This window comes from Oryctolagus cuniculus, chromosome 12, assembly GCF_051225735.1.
Source record: "Oryctolagus cuniculus isolate XC-2025 breed Fujian yellow rabbit chromosome 12, ASM5122573v1, whole genome shotgun sequence".
Taxonomy (NCBI): Eukaryota; Metazoa; Chordata; class Mammalia; order Lagomorpha; family Leporidae; genus Oryctolagus; species Oryctolagus cuniculus.
Window position 1 is genome coordinate 90,142,181 of NC_142878.1, and position 18,813 is coordinate 90,160,993.

The window sequence follows — 18,813 nt, forward strand, 5'->3', positions numbered from 1 at the left end:
ATGTAAATATCTCATGGGAAAAAAACTAGAACAAATTCTATGCTGCATTCAAAGCTGACATTTCAAACTTTGGGCAGGAGGCGTAGCAACATGTGGCGGTGTCCTTAGGAGCTGGCTATGCACAGCCAACACACACACTACAACATGCCAATAAAAGCACATATGGAAGAAGGCAAACTTAACCAAGGAGAACAGAAAAAAATGCATAAGCTCATTTTTTTAAAGGACTGGAGGAGTCACCATATAAATCAGTCTTCATTCATAGCTCATTGTTTCAAATAATTAATTGACTTTTTTTAAAGGCGAGGAGCACAAGCAATGAACTCATGAATGTCCTTGTTGGGAGGCAGCAGAGGGGCTCATTCCTACTGTGGCCACAATCACTTCTTTACATTTCCTAACTGGCTGTAAAGTGAAAACTTGAATCAAATTTGAGTTATGCTTTTTTCAAATCAATGCCTTCTACCAATGTGAAAAAACAAAGTAAATTAAAATGGCATGAACTTATTAACTGCAATTTAGAATATTTGGATTTATTTTAAGGGTGGTTTTTAAATTTGGATTTATTTTAAGGGTGGTTTATTAATGTTAGAATACAAGACAACAAACCAATGTTTGTTATTCAAAGCTCTTCAAATTTCAATTTTATACTGATTTTTACATGATTAAGATATTTACTTAACGTATAAAAAGAAGCTATTTTTTTCTCTTTTCAATAAACCCAGATGGGAACAGAACCAACAAGTTGGGAAAATGAATTTCACTGTTCAGTTTTAGTAGCTGAGTGAGTAGCTGTTGTTTTTAATTCTATGCACTGACTAATTTACTCATCAAATTCTCTTTCACTGAACATTTTACATCTAATCAGATACTTTCTGTGAGGCTACATATGGACTTTATTATCACATCTGCGCCCTATTAGAACCAGGGAGGAAATAGTGAAGACTGCCTCACTTTAGTTCTTATCATCAATATCATAATGTAGACTTTAATTTAAAAAATGTAAATCTCTGCACTAAATATAGCTTTCCTTCCTCATCTTTTCTATTTGACTTCAAATGCTTAACAAGTTTATTCTTTCTCAAATTAAAACAAAAATCACTCCACTGGCTGTACATATGGCTAACAGTTTCTACAGACAGGGTGGAAAGTGGAATTAAAATGAAATTAAAAGGTAAGCTTTTTTGGAAAAAAAAATTTTGAAACCCATGCATACAAGAGATCTTCCAAAAATTCATGAAAAAATATGTATTATGAAGAAACTAGGCATTGATCTCAGAAAATTTTTGTACCAAAATAAACTCAACTGTAAATTTTTTCCACAAATTTTTTGAAGTACCCTCATATAATTCATTCGTTTTGCAGATTGGAAAACAGAGCCAGAAAAAAAGAAGCCACTATGCCCAACAGAAGCAGGACTACAACTGAATTCAGGTCATCAGCACTCTATGGTACACGCTTAAGATCCGAGCTAGATCACACTTTAAGTGCCTCACAGTCACCTACGACCCTAAAGTACCCTCTGCCCTTTTAGGAACACTAAAAATCCCAGACAGAATGAGGGTACCATTAGTCCAGGTCGGGGCGCCGGATTCTGTCCCGGTTGCCCCTCTTCCAGGCCAGCTCTCTGCTGTGGCCCGGGAGTACAGTGGAGGATGGCCCAAGTGCTTGGGCCCTGCACCCCATGGGAGACCAGGAGAAGCACCTGGCTCCTGCCATCGGATCAGCGAGGTGCGCAGGCCGCGGCGGCCATTGGAGGGTGAACGAACGGCAAAGGAAGACCTTTCTCTCTGTCTCTCTCTCTCACTGTCCACTCTGCCTGTCAAAAAAAAAAAAAAAAAAAAAAAAAGAAATGAACCTGCAGCAAGATTAGCCCACCACAACACTATCTATGTCATTGGGCATTTCTATGCCAAAGGTGAGTTACAGTGATTTTCTAGGGTTTTTTGCCAGACAGACTTCCTTGAAAAATTTTCAAGGGTCTCCCTTCTTTCGTTAAACTGCATTGATGTAGTCAGCTCTGACACAAAACAATTCAAGAGCACTTGGCAGACATCGCCCTCTCATTCACACTGTCGGCAGCCACCTGGTGGAGCTCTAATTCATCAGTTTTTAAGAGACAAACACTAGTGATTAACTGCCAGGGCTGTTATTAGGAACCTGGTTTTATGGCTTCAGATAGTTCATTTACATGCATTTCTATGAGAAGTTACACCTGGTCCAGTTCCAGTAGCAAGTCTAAACCGTCCCCCCAGCTGAAAGTGCGGTGTGAATCTTCCCTGTTTGAGAAACTGTTTGTACACAGCGACCAACTCTCCAGTAACTCCCACTTCCTCCCTTCTTTGGTGAGCTTATTCTCCACGCAGTCTCAACAAGGGAATTACTGAAGAGAAAGATTCAAGAGTCGAAGGAAGCTGTGTGCCAAGGCAGTACCTTGGTTTAACCGGACGCTGTGCTCTTCCTCTCGCCCAGCTCTGCACTGCTCCCCATCTGTCCCACAGCTCCTTCCCTCCAGGGTCACTCTGACAGGCAAGCAAATGGCTGAAAAGAGGCAGCCACTGAGGCTCCTTTCAGCGTGAATTAGGAAGCAGACCGAGTTCAACATGAATTCCCAAAACATCACAAACATCCATTTTCACACACACACACAGACACACATACAAACATGTACATATATATGCCTTTACCTCTGCCAAAAAGTAAAATAAGTATTCCATGGACCGTGTTTTGGAGTGCTCATACCTCCTCTAGCAATAAAAGAATTAAGCACATTTTTAATACCAACCGAATGCATGCTTAACCAATCACGACACTGCTGTAAAGAGAAGTGGCCCAGTGGTTAAGTCACAGTTACTATGCCCTGGGGGCAGAGACAGCTGCCACCTGGAATCAGGACGATCCTTCTAGAAACCAGCAGTCTCCTGAGAACGCTAGATTTTATTTTTCCTCATAATCTCAAGCTGCCTTTACGGCCAGGTGTCACCACTTCCCAGCCCGGATGTGAGGATCCTTCCTGGTATGTACTCTTGCAGAGATCCAACCTAACCAGAAGAGGGAAGACTGTGAAACCGGAGGTCAGACAGAACCGCCTCTGAATGCCGCCAGGCTTCTGCCAGACCTTGGGCAGACTAGGTGCTGGGCTTGTTTCCTCACCCGCAAGTGGGCTAGCTTCCTGGTTAAATGAAACAGCTCTAAGAAAGTACAGCCACCAGGCACAGAGGGGCCTCAGTGAGCGCTCCTTCCCTTCTCCCCAGCCCAGTTTTTTGCATGTGACAGCACTCTTGGCTGAAAGACAGGTTGGAGACGTGCTGAAGATGGTTAGGAAGAAACATCATAATTACAAACATCACAACCGCCCCCCTTAAGCTGCTGTGGCCCCTCCCTGCCACCCTTGACCACCCCCTAAAATATGCCTTCTTAAAGTTTGCTTTTCCATTGTTAAGGCATATACCAAGACAGAAGAGAAGCAATTAGGAAAATTATAGGAGGCAGCAGAGTCTGACGTCAACTGAAGGGGAAAGTGACCATTATGAAAGAAAAAGATTGAGTAAAATGTGATTTGGAAGAAAAACACAAAACCCAGCATTTTTATTAACTGGCAAGGCAAGAGAGGCCTTTAAAAATCATAGTAGGGTCCACACTGCTGCAAGCAGTTACAATTTCACAGCCTCAGTTTCATAAAAATGTCATATAAGAAGGGTGCCGCTCTGTCACATACTCTGTAGCAGCCATTAACTAACAGATGGTTCCCCAGGTACCGAGAGGCGACCACATTGCTGCAATGTAGACGGCACTTAATGGGTAAAACTGAAAAAGCTGCACTTTACACAGACCAGTGTCAGGAATTCCCAGCTGGGATTCCTGGAGAGATCACACACAGGCTCGTGGTGCGAGGCTGTGTGTTGTTCCTTTCATCTGTCCGTCAGGCAGTCACTGGACTGAATTAAAACAACACACCACCGCCTCAACAATAGCACAGAGATCCTGGTGTGCTCACAACACCTCATTACCTCTCCCCAACACGCCCCTTCTCTGCTCACGCTGAAATTCACATTTCCACATGTTCTTGGGTTTTTTATATCACAGTGGAAAACTTTTCAAAGTTGAAGCAGAAGAAATCCAACCTAGTCCTCCTTCTAGAAACCTGGTCTACTTTCTCCCTGTGGTCATCTGGAATTGGTCACCACAGCTGCATCTTAACATAACTGGGATGGGGACGTGCCTGCATTGAAATGCGACAGAAAGAGGCCGGCAGGAAGCGGAGGACATGGACAAGTGCTGCAAGAGGCCAGCAGGAACCGCCAGCCTAAGTCTCAGGGCTGCACCCCAAGCCCACTCTACTGCCCAACTGACAATCACTTCCCACCCATGTTTCTTTGCATTCCATTCTATCATTTATTCAAAATGACAGTCTGTCAACACCTGGAGACACTTCTGATTGTCATGCGCAGGGAGCTGCTGACAGCCTACAGTGCCTGGGACAGACCCATACAGCTAAGTATGTGGCCCAAAATGTTAAGTCTCAAACCTGAGAACCCCTGCACTACAGCACAGATACCTTGTGGAATCCCCTTAGCTGTTGTCCTCAAACAAAAAGTTGCAGAATACAGGCTGGTTTTTATTCTTCCTTGACTATTAACTACAAAAATTATTTGGCAATTGATCTTAGATGTTTTGAAAGTAATCAATTAAATATCAGTTTCTGGAATAAAAAGACTTATGTTATAAACCTAAGCAGGAGGATTACGAGATTATAATAATTTTCATATTTAAGTGACAATTTTCCACAGACAAATCAGCACCACATAATAAAACCTTAAAGAATTCTGAAATCTCAGTGTCTACTCAGGACGACAATGAAATCTGAAGCAGATGCTAATTTACTTTGAAAGGAGACAAATTTCCTAAATGGAGTTAAGTCTAATGATCAGCATTTACTCTGTAGCCTCTGTGCTCAATACTGAAAACAAACATGGTCCACTAGAAAGTGTCATGAAATAGGCCCAACACCCAGCACCCGAAAGGTTCTGCAGGAGGTGCACAGTCGTCACTGGGCAGCACAAGGAATCATGGAAAAAGAAAACACCGACCGGCCAGACTTCACCAAAATTACTAACTTCTGTTTCAGAAAAATGTCATCAAGAAAATCAAAAGACAGGCCATAGAACAGAAGAAAATATTTACAAATTATGTATCAGTAAAGTACTTGTAACAATATGTAAAGAAATCTTACAATACACTAATAGGATAAAAAAATAAATTTAGAAATAGATTTTTAAAAAAGGGAATGGACGTTTAGCCTAGTAGTTGAAATGCTGGTATCCAACATTGGAGTGCCTGAGCTGGAGCCTCAACTCTGGCTCCTGACTCCAGTTTCCCATGAATGCAGGCCCTGCGAGGCAGTTGTGATGGCTCACGTAACTGGGTTCCTGCCATCCACGCAGGAGACCTGGATTGTGTTCCCAGCTCCTGGCTCTGGCTCTGGCCCTGACCATGACCCAGCCCTGACTATTATAGGCATTTAGAAACTGAATCAGTAGATGGGAAATCTCTGTCTCTCCAATAAATATTTTTTAAGGACAAAAAAGAATTTCATAGACATTTCGCCAAAGATACATGAGTGGAATACATTCACATGAAGATTCTTAACATCATTATTTGTTAGATAAATGTAAATTAAAATCACAATTGAGATACTTCACACCCATTAGAACAGCTAAAATTGAAACTACTGATAATAACAAGTGTTGTCAAAGATGTGGAGAAACTGGGACTCAAACATTACTGATAGGAATGTACAAAAGTTCTGCATGCTGAAAAACAGTTTTACACTTTCTTAAACATGAAATTACCTTATGACCAGCAATTCTATTTCTAGGCATCTGCCCGACAGAAATGAAAACATGCCTACATGAAAATCTGTACAAGTGTTCATAACAGCATTATTCACAATAGCCAAAAAGCAGAAATAAGGCAAATGTCCATCAACTGACGAGCAGATAAACCAAATGTGATATGTTCATGCAATGGAATATGAAGTTTACTCCATACATGGATGAACCTCAGAAAGAACATGCTAAATAAAAGAAGCCAGACACAAAAGACCACATATTATATGACTCCATTTATATAAAATATCCAGGGGCCGGCGCTGTGGCACAGTGGGTTAAAGCCCTGAAGTGCCGGCATCCCATATGGGCGCAAGTTCAAGTCCCAGCTGCTCCTCTTCCGATCCAGCTCTCTGCTATGGCCTGGGAAAGCAGTAGAAGATGGCCCAAGTCCTTAGGACCCTACATCCACAGTGGAGACCTGGAAGAAGCTCCTGGCTCCTGGCTTAAGATCATCACAGCTCTGGCCATTGCGGCCATCTGGGGAGTGAATCAGCAGATGGATGACCTCTCTCTCTCTCTCTGTCTCTACCTCTCTCTGTAACTCTGCTTTCAAATAAATAAAATAAATCTTTAAAAAAAAAAATCCAGAAAAATCTACAAAGGCAAAAGACAGAAAATGCACTGACAATTGCCTAGGGCTGGGGATAGGAGGGAAAAGTGACTGTAAATAAACATAAGGTGGCCGGTGCCCCGGCTCTCTAGGCTAATCCTCCGCCTTGCAGTGCCGGCACACCGGGTTCTAGTGCCAGTTGGGGCACTGGATTCTGTCCCGGTTGCTCCTCTTCCAGTCCAGCTCTCTGCTGTGGCCCAGGAAGGCAGTGGAGGATGGCCCAAGTGCTTGGGCTGTGCACCCTCATGGGAGACCAGGAGGAAGCACCTGGCTTCTGGCTTCGGATTGGCGCAGCGCGCTGGCCGCAGCGGCCATCTGGGGGATGAACCAATGGAAAAGGAAGACCTTTCTCTCTGTCTCACTCACTGTCCACTCTGCCTGTCAAAAAAAAAAAAAAAAAGCACAACGTTTCCTTCTGAAATGAAAGATATGTTCTAACATCAGACAGTGATGGCTGTTGTTCAACTCCTTACATATATTTAAAAATCAATGAGTTATAAATATGCACTCTTAAATGAAAGGATTTTATAATAATGATATCCCAAAAAAGATACTAAATAATCATGGAGGCTGGGAGAGAATGCCCTCCCGTTTCTGCTAAGCCAGGTGACTGAGGCCTGTTTCAGGCACTGAGAACAGTGGGTGGCACATGTTAAGTATTTGAGGGCATGAAGTCAACCCAGCTCAAAGTCAGATAGCTATGGAGAGGAAAGAACTTGGTGTTCAAGCCACAGATTTTCACCCCACAAACATCTTGCACAAGCCAGGAAGAATTCAGACAGAACAGCAACTCTGCTGTATCAACATCACAGCACTGTTCACTGCCAAACGAGCGCACATTTTCCTGCTCTGAACAGACTGACATTGGCCCAAGTATGGCGATGCTTTCCCCACCTCTGCGCAGAACCAGCCTTCAACTGGAAGGAATATCCAAGCCCACATGGGTGGTTGTTGTAAAGGTTTGTAATCATAAAGGCTCCTTAAGAGTTTCACAGCTGGTCCATCTTTAACCTACGTCAATCTTGCTTCCTGGATAAGTAATTAGAGATGTATTTGTAGTATTCGCAGGCACTGATTCCAACATCAATACAAAGTCACGTCCAGATTATCATTCTTGCCAGGCAAATTTAAAACAATTTTCATACTTTAACCTTTTAAAAATATGATTTTATATCAGATTTCATTATTTATGGAGTGTCATTACTTGAAAAATTATACAGGGCAAAAGGGAGGAAAAGTTGTTAAAACCCAATGACCACTGCATACTTTTGCCAAACAAAAACAAGCAGATGGCATAAAAACAAAGGTCCAAGTCTAGACATGCTCAGAACCTTCCCGGATGGTACAATACTCTGCATCATAAACAGCTTTGTGCCACGGAGACTGACGCCTAACACTGTTCCACTGGCATTTTTCCTCCTCCTCTCCACCTCACCCCGTTTACTGCAATGTAATATGCTAGAAAGACAATACCTTACAATTAGTTCACTCATCAATAATATGTTAAGGGTTAGTCTAAAACTTCACACACCAAAGTCAACATCTCTATTCTACAAGTAAGGAAACAAACTGAACACCAATAGAGACATTTTCATTTATTATTTAACATTACACTGCATCTATCAAGGCCCCAACTACCATGAAAGAGTAAGTTTAAATGTACTTTGAAAGCTATAAGATTTCTCATGTTAGGAGTAAAATCTACAGCAATTTCTCCCATCCCTGTCTCCACTTTGAACACATAGAGTTCAGGTTGCCAAGAAGTTGATCATTTTCCAAATATAGAAAAAAATTACAATTGAATCCTGGCTCCCAGCTTATCAGATGGACAGCTTTGGGAAACCACAGCTTCTCTGAGCTTTAATTTCACACACACACACACGGACATAATGTGGACATAACTTGGACATGTCAAGTCTTTTTGGATTTGCATGGAGTACAAACTTGTATTAAAGCTTTCCCTTCTCCTTAGGCTGACAATTTAACATTTTTCTAAAATAAACACAAAAATCTTATGCCCTTTTTCAATGTTAATTAAAAATTTAAAAATATAATAAAGTATCACAGCTAAAAATAAATCAAAGTTCCCCCACCCCCATTACTAGTTGAAACCACTGCTTTAGTCTGACTGTCCACTGAATCACTCTGCGATGACAACTGTAGGCCCTTGTGGGAGACTTTGTTGGCCTGATCTTTCTTCCATCCTTTGAAGAAAATAAACGCTTAGAAATATACAATCCAATTAAAGGCAGAGTTTTCCTACCACAACAAAATAACAACTCTGCTTAAACAAAAATTATGACTTATTTCTAGGGTAGACCAAAAGCTCCACTCAAAATATCTAAAGAAGTTGCAGAGGAGCCAGTGCTGTGGCTTAGTGGACAAGCCTTCACCTGCGCTCATCCCATATGAGTGCTGGTTCGTGTCCCAGCTGCTCCTCTTCCAATCCAGTGTGCTATGGCCTGGGAAAGCCCAAGTGCTCAGGTCCCTATAGGAGACACAGCTCCAGCCATTGTGGCCACTTGGGGAGTGAGCCAGCAGATGGAAGACCCCCGCCCCAACTCTCTCTCATTCAAATAAATAAAATCTTTTTTTTAAAAAAAGTATAGAAGTTTGCAGAAAAGTGCAAATTAGAAGACTCCAGCTCTTATCACACGGCTAGACAACGTGGGCTAAGCTGCACAACAGCCTTTTCCTTTCAAATAAGCATACTCCTAGTAAACTGCTTTTGCAAGGATCGCAATCTGACAGACCTAGAAACAAACTCGCAGCCTTGCAGAAGAATGCACGTTTTCCACAGAACCAGAGTCCCAAGTGATGGCTGGCTGTGCCTGTGCATACCTCATAGCCTCGTTTACCCATCACATCATTAGCTTCCTGGTTCTGCAGCCTCGGAAGCCTGAGGACCAGAGGACTCATTGCTCCTCTGGTAAATGTACCCGGATTCCAAACATGAAAAGTTAAATTTTCTACTCTATAAGTGAAATTACTGAAACCTTAGAATAAAGCTTGGTTCTTTGGTTTTCAAAAACGCACACACACAAACTTGAGAAGGCCAGCGTTGGGGAGGTGGAGCAAGATGGCAGCTGAGCGAGATGCTCCAGCGATCATCTCCCCGACAGACACCAGCTTGAACAGTTATTCACAAACCAAGCCACCTTCACAAGGACTGAGGAAGCCACTGGCGCTGTGGCATAGTAGGCTAAGCTTCCACTTGTGGCGCTAGAATCTCGTGGGAACCAGTTCAAGTCCTGGCTGCTCCACTTCCGAACCAGCTCCCTGCTGATGGCCTGGGAAAGCAGTGGAAGACACTGTAAGTGCTTGGGCCCCTGTACCTGCGTGGGAGACCCAGAAGAAGCTCCTGGCTTCAGACTGGCCAAGCTCCAGCCGTTGTGGCCATTTGAGGAGTGAACCAATGGACGGAAGACCTTTCTCTGTCTCTCCCTCTCTGTAACTCTACCACTCATATTAAAAAAAAATAAAATCTTAAAAAAAAAAAAAGAATCTGAGGAAGCCAGGTGGGAGCTCACAATGCTTGGTCTAGTACAATAAGAAAAGACACACCAAAGAAAACAGGATGGAAGGAGTTGCCCACGTTGCCCCCACCCCAGCTCCAAGCAACATAGCACATATAGAGATACCTCACCTCCCACTGTGGGGAGGGACAGAGAATTAAGCTAAAACCTAGACATGAAACACAGTCCCAGGACTGCTACAGTGAAACTGGTGCTAGACAGGGCTCCACCCATGGTCCCTGCTCCAGGCCAGTACTTGCAGACCAAGCCTTTGAACCCTCTAGCCTGGCAGCCAAGAAACACTTCTGCCACTCCTTCTTCAGCCTCCAGCAGATAGCAAAACATGACTCCAGCTACTGTGGGGAAGGACGGGAAAGTGAGCTTAGCCTGTTCCTTGAAGCTCAGATAAAACCCAGAGGCCACTACCCGCAGGCCAGGGCTCACAGAGCATGCCTCCAGATCTGCCCCAGCATCAGACGGAGACCTGTTCCTTGGGGAGAGGGACTCACTGCAGCCTGGATCACCAGCAGCCTTGTGCAGGCTTGGCATGCACCCTCACAGAGTCCAGGGACTGTGAGACCCAGCTTGCCTCCACCACCCACCCCTCCTGGAACCTCAGATAGTGAAGAGTAGCACCTGAGCCATAGTGGAATAGGGCAGGAAAGTGAGCTCAGGGCTTTGCCTTGGAGCTCAGCGCCAGTCCTCCTGCAATAAGAACCAGCACCAGACAGGGCCCAAAGATTACTATCCCCACCACAGATGGAGTCTCCAGGACCCACACCCTAGTAGGATGGAGTTGTGTTTTGACTACTTCACCCTCAGCCTTGCATGGGCCTGCGTGCATTCACAAGACAGCACAGGACCCCGTGGCTGTGTGACTCAGGTGTAACGCAGCTAAGTGTCAGCCTGGGTGGCCAAGGATCTGCCTTCACCATGCGTTCCCCCATACTGTGCAAACAGAAGAAGCATGACCCCAGCCCCTAGGGAGTACAGCACCAAAGTAAGCACAGGACTGCAAACTGGAACTCACGCCAGGTTGGCAAAATTCGACACTAGGCAGAACCCAACTGTCCCTGTCCCCAGGCCAGAGCTCGTGGACAGAGGCCTCTGGACCTGCCTCAGTGCCAATAAAGACTCACCACCCCAGCTGATTGGACTAATAGCTTGCTCAGCATCACCTGTGGCTGTTTGTAGCTGCCCTGGGCTACAAGTCCACTTCAGCAGGCAGCCCACAGTAAGGTGGGCCTTGGTTCTACCCCCATGCTATGGCAGACTATGGACTCCAGATGTGGCCTTTCACTGACCTGCTGGTGGCCACAGGACTTCTCACTCTATTCCTCCCCCAACCTCAGGCAGCATAACAAAGAATAAGGAAGAAAAGGTAGATGGATGCCAAGAAACTGCATAGACACCTGTGGCTAGTGCCACAGGGACCCACCCCAGCATGTACCACCAAACTTTGGGCCAGTCACATCCCCTGTCACCCAGGAACCTGAGCTACTCCATCCAGGTCTCTGGGTAGACATGCCCATGATCCCAGTCACCATGGATTAAAAGCTGGTGCCCCCAAGACCTTGGTCCCACCCTGCAACCTGCCACAGAAACTCACGCAACCCGGCTGCGACTGAGAGGAGTACCACACACCCCCACTGCCACTGTCATCAATTACAGTTGAAGACAGGGAGACTATACTCTACAGCACTGAACTAACTGGAACTGCAGCCAAACAGTCTGTCAACCTGACACATCTTCAGGAAAAAGCCTTTTACCACAAAAGCCGCCTTTCAAAAGTGATAGAAACTAATGATCTGCCAGATACAAAAATATCAACATAGGGACACAGATACCAAAAAGAAAGGCAATAAGATGCCCCCAAAGGAACAAAACACTCCAGTAACAGATGCCAAAGAAAAGGAGATCAACAAAAGGCCAGTTAAAGATTTCAAAAGAATGATTATAAGGATGCTCAGAGATACAGACAAAATTAGGGAAACAATGCATGATACTCATAAAGGAGAAATTCAACAAAAAGACAGATCTTGAAAAAGAACCAAACAGAAATCTTGGAAATGAAGAACTCAATAAGTCAAAGAAAATATACAGTTCAAAGCCTCAACAATAGGACAGATCAAGTAGAAGAAGGACTATCTAAACTTGACTGAAATAGAGGGGGGGGGGGAGGGAGAAAAGGGAGGGAGAGGAGAAGGAGGAGAGGAATGGGGAGAGGGAGAAGGAGAGAGGGAGGAAGAGAGAGAGAGAGAAGGAAACAAGAATGAAGAAAGCATCTGAAACCATTGGGACACCATTAAACACACACACAACACTCAAATTGTGGGGATCCTTGAGGTAGAAGAGAGGAATAAAGACATAGAAAAACCTCTTCAATGAAATAATAGCTCAAAACTGCCCCAAAATAGAGAAAGATATGAACATCCAAGTACAGGATTCCCACAGGACCCCAGACAGACATGACCAGAAAAGATCTTCAAAGTGACACTTTATAGTCACTCTCTCAAAAGTATAACACAAACAGAACTCCAAATCCAGCAAAAGTGCAGAGTCACATTTAATAAGTCCCCAAGAGGTTAACAGATTTTTCAGCAGAAACCTTACAGGCCAGGAGGAAATGGAATGATATATTCTAACTTCTGAAAGAAAAAACTGCCAACTTCAAAAAGACAAAAAATAATAAATGCTGGCAAAGACATAGAGAAAAGCAAACCCTTACAACACTGCTGGTGAGAATGCAAATAAGTGCAGTCATTACACAGAACAGTATGGAAGTATTGCAAAAAAAGTAAATAGATCTACCACATAACACAGCTATCCCACTTCCGGGGACTCTATCTGAAGAAAATGACGTCAGTATAGCAAACAGATACCTGTACACCCATGTTCACTGTAGCTCTATTCACAATAGCAAAGAGATGAACTCAACCTATGTATCTGTCAATGAATTAAAAAAGAGAATGTGGTAAATAATACTATAAATTTATTCTGCCATAAAAAGAATGAAATTCTGACATCTGCAGCAAAATGGATGGAACTGGAGGTCATCATGTTAAGCAAAATAAGCCAGACATAGAAAGACAAATATCACATGTTCTCTTTCATATGTGGAAGCCAAAAATAAAAAGTTGATCTAAACTTAGAATAGTGATTATTAGGAAGGATAGGGAAGAGAGGATGGAGGGAGGCTGGATAAAACCAAAAGACAGGAATAATAAGTTCTAGTGTTCCACAGCACTACGGCAGGGTGAGTGCAGTTCACAATCACAAATTATATACTGTGTGAAGAACTGGAGCGAGGAGCCCACAGGCTCTACACACAAGCACCTGGGCCATCTTCCACTGCTTTCAAGCACATTAGCAGGGAACTGGGTTGAAAGTGGAGCAGGGGCTGGAACTGTGGCGTAGCGGGAAAGCTGCCACATCCCACAAGGGTGCTGGTTCTAGACCCAGCTGCTCCACTTACGATCCAGCTCGCTGCTACGGCCTTGGAAAGCAGTAGAAGGCTGCCCAAGTCCTTGGGCCCCTGCACCCACATGGGAGACCAGGAAGATGCTCGCTTCGGATCAGCTCAGCTCCAACTGTTGTGGCCAACTGGGGAGTGAAACCAGGAGATGGAAGACTTCTCTCTCTGTGTGTAACTCTTTCAAATAAATAAATCTTTTTTATCTATGTATTTATTTATTATTTGATGGGTAGAGTTACATTGAGTGAGAGCGAGAGAGAGAAAGGTCTTCCATCTGCTGGTTCACTCCCCAAATGGCACTGCGCCGATCCGAAGCCAGGAGCCAGGTGCTTCTTCCTGGTCTCCCATGTGGGTGCAGACGCCCAAGCAGTTGGGCCTTGCTCCACTGCCTTCCTGGGCCACAGCAGAGAGCTGGACTGGAAGAGGAACAGCTGGGACTAGAACCCAGCACCCATATGGGATGCTGGCGCCCCAGGCAGATGATTAACCAAGTGAGCCACAGCGCCGGCCCAATAAATCTTTTTTATTAAAAAAGGAAAGTACAAGTACAACAGTTAGGACTCAAAGAGGCACCCACGAGATGGTGGCATTGTAAATGCAGGCTTAACCAGCTGTGCCGTAACACTGGCCCTCTTCACCTCCTTTTAAAAGTCTATTCTGATACAGTAGTTTAACACACACCTTGGGCCACCGGCATCCCATATCAGAGTGCCTGGTTTGAGTCTGGGCCCCACTTCTGATTCTAGCTCCCTACAAATGTGCACCTTGGGAAGCAGAAAGTGATAGCTCAAGTACTGGGTTTCTGCCACCCACACAGGAGAACCAAATGGAATTCCAGGTTCCTGCTTCTGAAGAGGCCCAGCCCTGGCTGCTGCAGTCATCTGGGGAATGAACCAGTAAATGATTAGTCTATCTTTGTGTGTGTGCCTTTCAAATAAAATGAAAGTAAATGATTTTTTGTTTAAAGTGAACCAGGGCCAGCATTATAGTGTAGCACACTAAGCAGCTGCCTGCAACACCAGCATTCTCATATGAGCACAGTTTGAGTCCCAGCTGCTCTACTTCCTGTCCAACTCCCTGTCAATGTGCCTGGGAAGGAGAGGAAGATGCCCCCAGTGCTTGGCCCCTGCACCCAGGTGGCAGACCCAGATGGAGATGCGGGTTCTTGGCTTTGGCCTGGCCTGGCCCGGCCCCTGCCATTACAGCTATTTGGGAAGTGAACCAGCAGATGGAACAATATCTAACTCCAATCCACTCACTCCCTCTCCCATGTCTGTAACTCTGCCTTTCAAACAAATAAATCTTAAAAAAAAAAAAAAGCCTACTACACAATCAGGTTCACGAATGTAAAAAGTGATCCAAGGATCAAGAGTCCTGGAGGCCACAATTTCCTCAGTGAGCTCAGAGGATGAAGTGAGAATTTTCGGTGTGAATCAGCGAACGGCTGAAACCAGCCACTCTGTGTATATACCTTTCCAATTCCTTTCTGGATAGGAAAGTGAGAAAGCCACGTTCTAACACCTGATCTGTGGGAAAATCTTCCAAAACAAGACAAAGTAAACCTTTAACAAATAAACAGAAATCTAAACTTGTTAAGGACTAACCTTTTTATCTGACATCAGACACCTACCCAGAATATTGCAAGTCAGGGCTCCGAGTGACAGACAGGAAGTCTCCTCACACGACAGCGAGGCCCCGCTGATTCTGTCTGTACACTGACCAAGTAAGTTTGGTTGTGAAATACTTCCCACTGGTGGTTAAAAGCAGTAAACTCCATCAGGAGCCGAAGCAAAGAGAAGCTGAAGAACCATAAAGGTTCCCCTTCTTGGAGCAGGGAACCAAATGCTTCCAAAAAGGTAGATCAGACTCCACCCAGAACTACGCTGGCCTGATACCACTGACACTCAGCAGAATCACTCACCTCCATCTCTTATCCCAACTGAAATTCGACGACTCATGGTTAATTTAATAAAGCCTCTATCCATGGTAAAGCAGATCACTAGGCCAGCACTTCATTCTAATGCTACCCACCACTACCCTACTCATAACCTTGGAAGAAATAGTAAGCTCGCTTTCATTATTCACTTTTCCTTACTCAATTACCTCAAATATTATCTGCTCACTGTTTTCACTTTATTTCTTCACTATTTAATATTAATGGAATCACAAAGGAAAGGTCATCTAATTTTTTTTTTTAGATTTTTATTTATTCATTTAACAAGTAAAATGACAGACAGTGAGAGAGAGAGACAAACAGAGAGAAATGTCTTCCTTCCGTTGGTTCACTCCCCAAATGGCCACAATGGACAGAGCTGCACCAATCCAAAGCCAGGAGCTTCTTCCTGGTCTGCCATGCCCATGCAGGGGCCCAAGCTCTTGGGCCATCCTCCACTGCCTTCCCAGGCCACAGCAGAGAGCTGGACTGGAAGAGGAGCAACCGGGACTAGAACGGGTGCCCATATGGGATGTCGGCGCCCCAGGCGGAGTTTTAGCCTAGTGCGCCACAGCGCCAGCCCCCAGGTCATCTAATTTCAACCTGAATCACAGCTTTCTAAAGAGACATTTTACATATGACTTCAGAAATAAAACGGGTCATTGTACAAGATTCATTTTACCCCCCAAATTGTTGCTACACTTCATATAAATGCACTGTTATGGTTTGACGACTACAGGTACACAGCTCCTACCTACAAGGCAGTGGCCACTTCTGCCCATTCTGTTCCTTCATGCGCCTTACAGGGCACCTGAATATTCCTGAAATGTCTTTCAAAGGAGTTTCATGTATCATGTATAATTAGTGATTTTGGAAAAATCACACCAAGAATCTTAAGACCCTTGAGCAAATGCTAGTATAGTCACTAGATGGACACATGATGGAAGCTAATGTTTGATGTAATATAAAATAAAGAATCAGGATAAAAATTATATATGAAATGCAATGAGAATTACTTCTTTAAAACTGTTTTGGAAAAATGGTTGGAAAAAATGCACAGAAAAGTCAGCAGCACTGGTGCTTGGGGCCTAAGGTTCATGGTTTTCTGAATATGCTAAATTTCACTCAGTGCACAAGTTTTACAAAGAAATTATAAAAAGGGGTGGGGGGGCGGCACTGTGGGGCAGCGGGTTGACCCTCTGGCCTGAAGCACCGGCATCCCTTATGGGTGCCGGTTCGAGACCCGGCTGCTCCACTTCTGATCCAGCTCTCTGCTGTGGCCTGGGAAAGCAGCAGAAGATGGCCCAAGTCCTTGGGCCCCTGCACCCACATGGGAGACCTGGAAGAGGCTCCTGGCTTGTCGCTTCGGATCAGCTCAGCTCTGGCCATTGCAATCATTTGGGGAGTGAACAAGTGGATGGAAGACCTCTCTTTCTCTCTCTCTGTCTCTCCTTCTCTCTCTGTGTAACTCTTTCAAATAAATAAATATTTTTTTAAAAAAGGGGGTGGGGGCTGGCACTGTGGGATAGCGGGTAAAGCCACCGCCTGTAGCGCTGGCATCCCACATGGGTGCTGGTTCAACTCCTGGCTGCTCCAATTCCAATCCAGCTCTCTGTTATGGCCTGGAAAAGCAGTAGAAGATGGCTCAAGACCTTGGGCCCCTGCACTCATGTGGGAGACCCGGAAGAAGCTCCTGGCTCCTGGCTTCGGATGGGCCCAGCTCTGGCTGCTTCAGCGATTTGCGGAGTGAACCAGCAGATGGAAGACCTCTTTCTCTCTGCCTCTAACTTTGCCTTTCAAATAAATAAATAAATCTTAAAAGGGGAGGGAGGGGGAGAGGGAGGGAGGGAGAAAAAGAGGGAAGAAAGCAGGGAACAGTAAGGAATACTGCTTAGAGGAACGCAAACGGTGTTAGTTATCATTCCACAAGTCTTATAATCAAACTTCCCTAGCAAGGAACTTTCTAAGAGATCATAACTAATAACTAAACCATAGACAGCTGGAGGGACATCTCACCTAATTCCGTCATTTGAGAGGTGAAGAAAACACCCGCGTGATTCTTTACGGTTTACAAAAACAAAAAATCCATCAATCCTAAAACCGGTGTACATGGCCCATCTTAAGATCGATGTAGAGAGAGTATTTAATAACAAGCCGCATCATTTACCAAATGCTTACCACGTGCCAGTCTCCGGACTAAGCACCACTCTGTGAAAGTCATTTACCACTTTACGGACAGAAAAACGGACGCGCCTAGGCTCATACAGCTCAGTCACCGCTCCGATCACAGGAGTCGGACTCCTATATAACCCGACTTCACAGGCCCCGTTACCGCACCCGGCTCCCAGGGAGGTCATTAGGTGGATGCAGGGGCAAAAGCACCAGGTCCAGCACTACCCAACAGCTGTGGGCGAGGCGGTCCCCGCAGCTTCGGCGCGGACGGGATGAACAGGGCTTCATTCGTCAAAGTGCAGCGGGGCACTCAGAGGAGACAAGCACGCTCTCCTACCTCGTCGGCAGGGACAGGAATAAAGCCCAACACCCCCAACAATGGCAGCACCGTGCACTCGCCTAACAGCACCATTGCCAGCGCGCCTTCACGTTCATCTCGGCGGACCCTCACTCCGGCCTGCGGGCTGGGCCGGACGCCCCGCGTTACACAAGGAGCTGGAAAGAGCGCAGGTGTGGGCCGGCTGGCCAACCATAAAAGCAAAGAATTTACGAGCCGGAGGCCAACATCTAGGACCACTGAGCACCTGGACCCAGTGAACGAAGAGCCCGCGGCGGGGACAAGGGCCAACGAGAGGCCGTGGCTCTGGGGCTGTTGCCCGCCGAGTTTCAGGGACCTTGCATGTCGGCCCGGGCGCGTCGCTACTCACGTTGGACCAGCCGGTCTCCGCTGAAGGTAGAAGAGCAGCTGGTGACAAGCGCACAGGGAACGCCGGCAGCCATAGCTGCGCGGGACAGCCGGTTCCGTCCCGGAGCCACTTCCGCCTTGGGCTGTACCACGGCGAGCTGGCGCGCGGGGGAGACACGCCAGAAGCGTCCGAGTTCTCAGAACCAACCAAATGGCCTAACCCAACCCTCACCCCCCGCTTCCGCTGCCGGCGTAGAACAGGCCGGGCCGCGTGCCGTGTTGCCATGGGGACGAGCGCTTCTCAGGTTTCCGAGCCTGGAGGCCGAGCCTTTGGGGGGAGGCATCCCTCCTCGTCCTAGCCATGGCACAGGAGACTGAAAACTACGACCCCATCGGAACCATCTTATGCCAGGTGGGAAACGGGCCTTTCCCGGCACTGCCCAACTTCCGAGCGAGGCTTAGTAGCGCCGGTTCAACGCGCCCACTCGTTTTGGGGCGAGAAGGGTTCCCCCAAAACACCCACCCGCATCCC

At 45.7% G+C, this 18,813-nt stretch overlaps 1 protein-coding gene across 4 annotated transcripts in view; it reads right to left on the reverse strand.

The window, feature by feature from the left end:
- Positions 1 to 18,404, reverse strand: part of AAGAB (alpha and gamma adaptin binding protein) — a 60,616-nt gene extending 42,212 nt beyond the window's left edge. For all 4 annotated transcript variants that reach the window (XM_089309492.1, XM_002718171.6, XM_089309491.1 and 1 more), the window contains exon 1: positions 18,304 to 18,404. In XM_089309492.1, the coding sequence (XP_089165618.1) occupies positions 18,304 to 18,376 (73 nt within the window). In that variant the 5' untranslated portion in view covers positions 18,377 to 18,404. The remainder of the gene's footprint in view (positions 1 to 18,303) is intronic.
- Between the last annotated feature and the right edge of the window lie 409 nt (positions 18,405 to 18,813).